At 37.7% G+C, this 9,962-nt stretch overlaps 1 protein-coding gene across 2 annotated transcripts in view; it reads right to left on the bottom strand.

The window, feature by feature from the left end:
• The window catches only part of Zcrb1 (zinc finger CCHC-type and RNA binding motif 1), a 100,073-nt gene that overhangs the window by 10,495 nt on the left and 79,616 nt on the right, over positions 1–9,962 (bottom strand). Inside the window, exon 3 of one of the 2 annotated variants that reach the window (XM_005406577.2) lies at positions 9,036–9,064. The exons of the other annotated variant lie outside the window; for it this stretch is intronic. Coding sequence (XP_005406634.1) covers positions 9,036–9,064 — 29 coding nt within the window. The remainder of the gene's footprint in view (positions 1–9,035; positions 9,065–9,962) is intronic. 2 annotated transcript variants of the gene reach the window in all.

Consider the following 9,962-nt stretch of genomic DNA (forward strand, 5'->3'; position numbering starts at 1 on the left):
AAAATAAAAATAAAATGGGTACATTGCCAAAAGTGATCCACGGATTCACTGCAATCACCATTAAAATTTCAGTGACATTCTTCAACAAAGGAGAAAAACCAATCCTAAAATGCATGCAGAAACACAAAGATCCCAAATAGCCAAGCAGGGGGCTGGGGATTTAGCTCAATGGCAAAACCGCCTGCCTGGCAAGTGCAAGGTCGTGAGTTCGATTCCTGGTACCTGAAGAAAACAGAAAAACAAAAAACAAACAAACCAAATAGCCAAAGCAATTTGAAGCAAAAAGAACAAGGCTAGAAACATCACAGTTCCTAATTTCAAATTGTATTATAAAGTCATAGTAACAAAACCAACATAATATTGGCAGAAAAACAGACGCAGACACCAAAGGAGCAGAGGACCCAGAAACAAATGTATGTGTAATAGTTGATATATTGTGTCAACCTGCGAAATTTAGAGGTTTAATTAAGCAAATCAGCAGGGAGCCAGGGTCTTCATTTTGTAAACATCCTCAGCCTGTGCAAGAGGAGGGCATGATGATTGTGTGAGCCCTAAGAGGTGGGTAGCCTGCTTACAATGTAAGGGAGGAAAAGAGGCTTGCTCTCTCCCTTTCTGCTCTTGTTACTTTTGCTGTCTTCGGCCACCTTGAATTGTTGCCCTTCTGTCATGCCACCCTGCCGTGGAGCCCGCTTATTATGGACTGAACCTTCACAAACTGAGCTATATAAACCTTTCCTTCCTTCATTTTGGGCATTGGGTATTTTGTCCCAGCAACAAGAAAAAAGTAACCAAGAGAGCATGCAATTACGACCATCTGAGTTTGGACCCAGGAAACAAAAACACACTGGAGAAAACAAGCACTCTTTAGCACATGGTGCTGGGGAAACTGGATATCCATATGTAGGCAAGCTAAGCTAGATCCCTGTATCTAATCCTGTAAAGAGTTAACTGAAAATGGATACACGACCTATGTATAAGACCAAAAAGGTTGAAACGCCTATGAGAAAACACAGGGAAAACCCTAGAAGCCAGAGGCTCAGGCACAGGCTTCCCCCAAAGCACTCCAGTGGCACAGCAGATCATAGCAAGAATCCATGATGGGACTCCACGAAATGGAGGAAGTTTCTGCAGGGCAAGGGAAACAAGCACCAGGATGAAGTGGGAAAACATATCTGCCAGCTATTCTTCCAAAAGATGATTACTATCTAGAAAAATAATGGCGAACCTTTTAGAGCTTTCCATGGTACAAACAGCCCACTGCAGTACCCATCAACTCCATGAACCCCAACAAAAAGAATCCACCAGGCAACACAAACAATTAAATGGTGGTGGGGGGAAACAACAGGAAAATAACATGACAAGGATAAGTCAATACACAGCAGTTACAACCATCAATGTTAATGCTCTCCACTACCAAGCAAAAGAAAAAGACTGGCAGAATGGATCAAGAAGCAAGAGCCCAACAATATGCTGCATACAAGAAACACATTTAATTAAAAAAGAAATTCACAGACTAACAGTCAAAGGATAGAAAACAATACTCCATACAGTAGGAACCCAGAGAAAAGCAGGGGTAGCTATTGTAGTTGCAGACAAAGTAAATTTCAAGCCAAGACTGATTAAGAGAAACAAAGAAGTTCACTAAATCCTTGTACAGGGAACAATCCAAGAGGAAGAGCTAACAATCATAAATACATATGCAACAAATACCAGTGTACCCAACTATATAAAATAAATGTTAATGGGCATGGAAAATCAAATAAACACTAACACAGCTGTAACTGGGGAACTTAGTACGCCTCTGTCACAAACACAGATCAACTAGACAAAAACTCAACAATGAAATATTAGAACTGAACCAAACTATTGAACAAATGGACTTAATAGATGTCTACAGTGTTCTACCCTACAACATCAGAATAAACATTCTTTTCAACTGCACATGGGATGTTCTCCAAAATAGACCACATACTGGCTCATAAAACTTGCTTAAGTGCAAAGGAATTGAAATAATCCCATACACATTATCAGACCATAATGCAATGAAATTGGAAATTTTGCAAAGGAAACCACAAAAACTTCATAAACACATGGAAATTAAATAACACTCTCCTGAACAAGGAATGGGTCCCACATGAAATTAAGAAGAAATTAGACAGTATCTACATTTAAATGATAAAGCCAATATAAACTACCAGAACATGTGGGATGCAATGAAAGGAGTCCTATCAAGGAAATTTGTAGCAGTGAATACCCCTATCAGGAAAACAGAGCAAGCTCACATCAATTTAATGTTGAAACTCAAGTCTCTAGAAAAAGAGCAGGTCAAACCCAAAGCTCCTATCAGGGAGGACATTATAGAGATCAGAGCAGAAATTAATGCAATGAAGACTAAGAAAACAATACAAAGAATCAATAAATTGAAGAGTTGGTTCTTTGAAAGATTAAATAGATAAACCCTTAGCCAACCTTATCAAAAAAGGGAAAGATTCAAACCCATGGAAATACGAATGAAAAGGGTGAAATCTCAACAGATCCTGCAGAAACCCAGATCATCTGTACCTACTTGGAGAACTTGTATTCCAATAAGATGAAAAATGGAGAAGAAATGGACAGATTCCTAGATACATATGAGTTACCAAAGCTGAATCAAGAAGATATAAAAATCCTGAATAAACCAATCAATGAAATTGAAGATGTAATTAAAAACCTAGCAACAAAGAAAAGCCCAGGTCCTGACAGATTCACTGCTGAATATTACAACTAATTTAGAGAAGGCCTCATACCACTACTTCTCAAACTCTTTAATGAAACCTGAAAGGAAAGCAATACTCCTAAATTCATTCCTAGATGTAAGCATTACCCAGACACCAAAATCAGAGAAGGACCCAACCAAGAAAGAGAATTACAGGCGAATCTCTGTAATCAACATAGATGCAAAAATCCTCAGATAGTGGCAAATGGAATGCAGCAAATCATCAAGAAGATTATATACCTAGACCAACCAGGATTCATGCTAGGAGTGCAGGGATGCCTCAATATATGCAAGTCAATAAATGTAATACAACATATTAACAGAGCCAAGGACAAAAACCATATGATCATCTCAATAGATGCAAAGGAAGCTTTTCACAAACTCCAACACTCATTCATAATAAAAACCCTACCGAAAATTGGAATTGTCTTAATCTCCATATGACAAGAGCCATCTATGACAAACCAACAGTCAACATAATACTAAATGGACAAAAACTGAACACTTTTTCTCTAAAATCAGAAACAACACAAAGATGTGCACTGTCACTACTCTTTATTCAATATAGTTCTGGAAACTTTAACCAGAGCAAATAGATAGGAGGAAAAAAAAGGAGTAAGGACAGGAAAGGAAGAAGTTCAATTATCATTATTGGTGGATGACATGATACTCTACATAGGAGATGACAAAACTCCACCAAAAGACTTCTAAGTTTATTAAACAAATTCAGTAGCATAGCTAGATACAAAGTCAATATTCCAAAATCAGTAGCCTTCCCAGAGCTCAGACCCACGCTACCAGTTACTCCAACAGGAATGAGAGGTCTTGGGGCATGGCCTGCCTTCTCCCTCTGGCCAGACCGTCATCTCCATCGAGGAGCCCTGGGTAATCATGACTATGGAGGAACAAGAAAACAGCCTGTTGCTAGGCACAGGTGCAAGTCTCTCGGTCCTTCTTTTCAATCCTGGCCTTCCTTCCAGCCATCATACCTCAGTGAAAGAGTCACTGGTGAGGAGGTAATATGCTATTTTTGACAACCCTTAGGCTGTAACTGCTTATTAGGTCCTTCTTGCATATCTCTGTCTTCCTGAGAAACCACTCTGAAGATACCACCACGTATTACAGCAGCCATTGATATTTTCCTACTAATCTATCCATAACTGTGTAAAGTTTGTAATGTTCCTATCTATTTCATAAATGGATGTCTGTTTATTATTATGTGTTTCCTACAACAACCATTGAGAATAGTTAATGATTTTTCAATAGGTCACTCATGTATAGCTCTATTTATTTTCTTTAGAAGCCACTTTGAAGATACCAAAGTATAGTACAACAACTCTTGATAATCTCCTACCTCTTTTGTCTGTAACTCACTATTATTTGTCTGTTTTCCTGAGAAATTATTTTGTAGACAATAATATGTAAAACGATAACCATTGATAATTTCCTACCATTTTGTCTGTAATTTGCTAAGTCCCCCCTATTATTATGTTATCCTTCTTTTATTCTTTAAAATTAAAAAAAAAAATCAATAGCCTTCCTGTATATGAGTAACAAACTCACAGAGAGAAATTTGTAAAACAACACCTTTTACAATAGCATCCAATAAAATCAAATACCTGGGAATCAAACTAATGACGAAAGTAAAAGACCTCTACATTGAAAACTACAGTACTCGGAAAAAGGAGATTGAAGAGGATATCAGAAAATGGAATGATATTCCTTGCTCTTGAGTAGGAAGAGCCAACACAGTGCAAAGGGCCATACTTTCAAAATTGTTATACAGATTTAATGTAATTCTCATCAAAATTCCAATAGCGTATCTCACAGAATTAGAGAAAACAATTCCTGAAATAGAACAGAAGAGACCTAGAACAGCAAAGGCAATTGTGAGTAAGAAAGGCAAGGCAGGGGGCATGGAAATCCCAGATTTGAAATTATACTATAAAGCTATTGTGATTAAAAAATAGAGCATGGTACTGGCAAAGAAGCAGACCTGAGGATCAATGGAATAGATTAAAAGATGCAGACACAACTCTACACATCCTCAGCCACCATATCTTTGATAAAGGGGCCAAACACATTCACTGGAAGACAGCCTCTTTAATAAATGGTGCTGGAAAAACTGGCTTTGCACATTCTAGAGACTAAAATTAGACTGCCTATCTTTCACCATAAAATCCAATGGATCAAAGATCTCATCATTAATACAGAAATGCTAAATCTGCTGGAAAATAAGATAGGTAGAACTCTTAAAGACATTGATGTAGGCAAATAATTTATAAACAAAACCTCAGCCAGGAATATAGCTCAGCAGCACAGTGCCTTCCTGGTAAGCACAAGGTCCTGAGTTTGATTCCCAGTACCAAAAAATCCCCCTCAATTGCACAGGAACTATCACAAAGAATCAACAACTGGGATCTCACTGTAAAAGCCTTTGCAAGCAAGAGAAACCACCAGCAGATTGAAGAGATGGACCCACAGTGTGGGAAAAAAATGTGAGCTGTTGCTCAAAGGACTAGTACGTAGAAAATATAAAGAACTTAAAAAAAAAAAAGACTCAATCTAGAAATGGGCATCAGAAATAGGCACTTCTCTGATGAAGTACAAATGGCACATATATGAAAAAAACGTTCAGTAAGATTGGTCCTTCAAGAAATGCATATTAAAACAACACTGAGATTCCATCTCACCCCAGAAAGAATGGCCATCATCAACCAATCAACCAACAACAAATGTTGGAGAGGCCCTGGGGAGAAAGGAACACTCCTCCACTGTTGGTGGGAGTGTAGATCGGTGCAACCACTGTGCAAAATCAGTGTGGAGAGTCCTCAGAAAACTAGGACTAGAGGTTCCATTCAAACTAGCTATCCTCTTCTTTTTATCTTCCCTAAAGAATTAAAAGCATCATACCACAGCAATATATGCACACCCAAGTTTATAGCAGCTCAGGGTGTAATAGCTAAATTGTGGAAATGGCCTAAATGCTCATCAACTGGTGAATGGATAAAGAAGATGTGAGGTTTTTTCTTATACAATGGAGTATTACTCTGCCATAAAGAAGAATAAGCTTGAGACATTTCTAGCTAAATGGATGTCCCTTGAGACCATACTTTTAAATGAAATAAATCGGATGTACATGTGTAAATACTGCATTGTTTCTTTGGTATGAGAAACAAAAAGTGTAAATAAGGACCAAAATGTGTAATAGGCATTGTGAAATAGGAAGACAATGTTTAAATGGGAATGGGAACCTGGGAGGGGGAGGAGGAATGGAAGGAAAGGAAAGGGAAAAAAATGTGAAAAAGAACAACAAAAAAAAATGGAAATCAAACTTCTGTAAATAAGGAGAGGAAGAGGGGCTGAAGGGAAGATAGGGGGAAAGGAAAAAAGAGAATCAAATCATATCATGTACAGGTACAAATTCTCTATAATGAACATGATTATGTATACCTAAAATGTACCAATACACTTAATTTCTAAAAAACCAATATTTTATAAAACTAATAGGCATGAAAAAAAAAATCATTTTCTTAAGAAGAAAAATGTATGCTGGGCCTGGCGGCATCCACTTGTACTCCCGCTCCCACTACTCCACAGGCTAATGCAAGAGGAATGAGCTCAAGGCCGGCTTAGGCTGCACAGTGAGAACCTGGCTTGAAGAAACAAATGTGACTCGTGGTAGAGCACTTGGGCAGCATTTGCGAGGTCCTGGACACCATCCCTAGTACTGCAGGGGGGGGTGGGGGTGGGGGTGGATAAGGAGAACGGGACATGTCTATCGTTTAAATACTTGAAATAATTTAGGGGAAAATCAGCAACGATAATGGCTTAGTTTCTCTAAAACACATATTAAACCAAAACTCCACACATCAAGTGCTGTCTGAAAAACAAGAGTTTATTGAACAGTTGTAGATACTAGCCAGAGAAAGGACCAGGTTTGCGGGTAAGACTGCATAACTGCCACAGCAAGGCTAAGTATCAATTGGGAATATGTCCATTACACCTCGAATGAAGAGCAGTTTTATAATGAAAACATGGGGGGAAAAACAGAAGCTCCTTAACTCTACACTGGCTTCTAGATCAGGGGTTTGGGAAGGCAGCCGATGAAAATCAATTCTGTATGTAAAGGAGTGGGGGCTGTGGTGGTTCTCTGTAATGGGACTGGAGCCAAGGTTTAAAACATAGTAATTTGAAACATGTTACTTTGACTGAAGAGGCTGGCTTATTAGTTTATCTCTCTCCTACTCTATCTTTGGTCCTTGTGATTAAATTTAAGACACCTGAGAATTTTTCTTTGCTGGAGAGTGTCTGATTATACAATGGAATTAGAAGAAAAGAAGAGAAGTCAAGCACTAGATGGAGCATGAAATTCAGTCTGGTTATCCTGCTGCAGTATTAAGTGATGACATGCAGGAAAATGTTCAACTCACCTGGAAAGAGTATCAAAATAGTTGCTTTCACTTTTTAAAGTCTTCATGTTTATAAAAGTTAAGTTTTAGACTGTCCTGCTTCAGCTTCCTTAGTGCTATAATCACAGGCATGTGGCACCATGTCTGGCTTTTTTTTTGGTTTTGAGATAGGGGCTCATGATGTAGTGTAGGCTGAACTTGGGGCAGTCTTGTTTCAGCCTCAAGAGTGCTAGGACTCCAACATGTGCCACAAGGCCCACCTGGCTTCTATTTCTCGACCTTGTGTTACTTTATCTTGACACAGAGCTACGCACATGTGACTTCCTGTTCCTGAATGTTCCTCCCATTCTTTTTGACTCTTTAAGTCTTACTCAGGCTTTTAAGTTTCAACGGAAAGGATGCAGACCTAAATAAGACTTCTCAAATTCTCCAGATCAGGTCCTCCCTGTACACAGGCCCTTATAACTCTGTGTCCTTAACTTTATCCCATTCTTTTCATAGGGTCCTATATTTGTATGGAGATTCTGGTATTTTAGCAGAGAGAGGAGAAAAAGTGAGACTAGGAAAATGGGACATTTAGGGGAGTAGACATGGAAATCAGACTGTTGGATTCAAATCTGGACTCCATTATGTCAAGGTTTCAACTAGCAGTGACATTAAGTTTACTGTGCACCAGTTTCATCATTTGTAATATTAGGATAATAACAATAGCTACCTTAAAAGGCATGTGAGAACGAGACCACACACGTGCAGAGATGAGCACAATGCCCAGCATATATAAATGTATATGTTTCTGTAAGTGTCTTTGTGTGTGTGTGTGTGTGTTTTTTGAGACATGTAGTGTAGGCTGGCCTTGGACTCACTATCTAGACCAGGTGGCCTCAAACTCGTGGCAATCCTCCTGCTTCAGCCTTTGGAGTATTGGAATTACAGGCGTATACCCCAACCGGCCGGCTCTTTAAGTGTTATAGTAGCAGCATTATCGCTGTCTTGATTGAACATGACTATTCAAAATTCTGTACACATTTACTCAGAAGCATTTTTAATAATAATTTCTAATAGCAAAGTAAGTTTAAAGTAAGTCCTCTTAAAAAAATAAAGTCCTCTTGCACTTCAACTGTTCAAAATCCATTTATAAGACTAAAAATAACTAGTTGAGATAAATATGCTTAATTCTTAGGATTTAGAAAGGATTTTACATTTATGCCAGAATGTATTTTAGTTCAAGGTAGTTAGGAATGATTATATTTCTCTTTTATTTTTTTGTCCCATAATACAGTTGCTCAATTGACTTAAAATAGCGCAATACACAATTGTCCCAAATTCTTTTTTATCTTTAACTCTCAGCTTGAACTAATATCCATTACCATTTTTTATGTTTCTAGTCTTCTCAATATCTAAGTTGTCCTTGAGAGTAGAAACTGGTTTAAAAGCACTTTGCAAATCCTAAGAATTGAAATATTGTTTTTTATAGTCTTTCTTTGCTAAATGGGAAACAATTTATTGTATACTTGATATCACTTATTAGTAACTGAAATATTTGTTTCACCAAATCTTATACTTTATATTGGATAGCAAAATTAGATTTAGTTCTTAGTAATATGGTAAGAAATCACGAAAATTTGTAAAATGAATGATAAAATACTGAAAAACTATTAAATATGAGAGTATATCTTTACAGTACAGCATATGGAAAGCTATTTACATTATCAAGTTAAAAAAAAACAAAATTGCAGGTAGAATCTTAACACAGAATCTTGACATACAGGTTTATGCACAGAAAAATAACTAAAACATACGTTAAGACGTGAACATTAGTATTTCTCTTTCCTTTGTTATATCAAGTATCTTGTAACATGAATACTTACTTCACAACTTTGCCATACTTGGAAAATATCTGAAACAAAAGACCATATAATAATGTATAATATGAAATAAACATTTTCATGTTATATACACTGATCAAATTATTTGCTATAGTTTACGAAAAACTCTGACCTTCAGTCTTAGGCTGTACAAGAAAAATTTTCTTGGTAACTACAACATTCTCATTGTTATTGGAGTTGCATGTACCTTTGTCACTGCCTAAGAAAAACACTCCAGGTGCAGTAGATGGCAGACAGATACATCGGAGAGCTCTGTGGTCCTGTGTTATATCCATGGCAACTATCAACTCGACCACAGCTCCAGGTACCTTTGCACTTAAACATCAACCTCGTGGACTATTACTGTTCTTATTCTGTACCCACAAACAAAGCAGTCACTGTTGAAGCAGACTGACCTTAGATTGCTTATAAAGTAAACGTTTCCATAATGGAAAATCCATTTCCAGAGTCTCCTTTTTCTGCCCATCATTAGTAAGTTGGTGGGTACTTTAAACCGGCCCTACCTTGCCTTCTACATCTTCACTCTGAGCAACCCCGTTTGTGAAGTTTCACTCAGTACCTAGATACTTATAGTTCCTACTTATAATACTTCTTAGAAGTCTTTTAAAATATTTTTAGAATGTAAAAATATGGAACTAATAATAACAAAATGTTGCGTTCTATGATGAGTTGTATAGAGCTGCCATGTTGCACAACTGAATGGCAGTACTGGCAACACTGAACTATGACAGCCTGTAAGCTTCCTACCTAACACTGTAAAGACTTCTCATTTCACTGCAATTGAACTGAACCATTTCCTGAACTGAAAACAAAATGAGGGGCTGGGGATTTAGCTCAGCGGCAAAGCGCCTGCCTGGCAAGCCCAAGGTCGTGAGTTCGGTTCCCGGTACCGGAGAAAAACCAAAAAAA

Source organism: Chinchilla lanigera, unplaced genomic scaffold (genome assembly GCF_000276665.1).
Source record: "Chinchilla lanigera isolate Chin_1 unplaced genomic scaffold, ChiLan1.0 scaffold00099, whole genome shotgun sequence".
Lineage (NCBI taxonomy): Eukaryota > Metazoa > Chordata > Mammalia > Rodentia > Chinchillidae > Chinchilla > Chinchilla lanigera.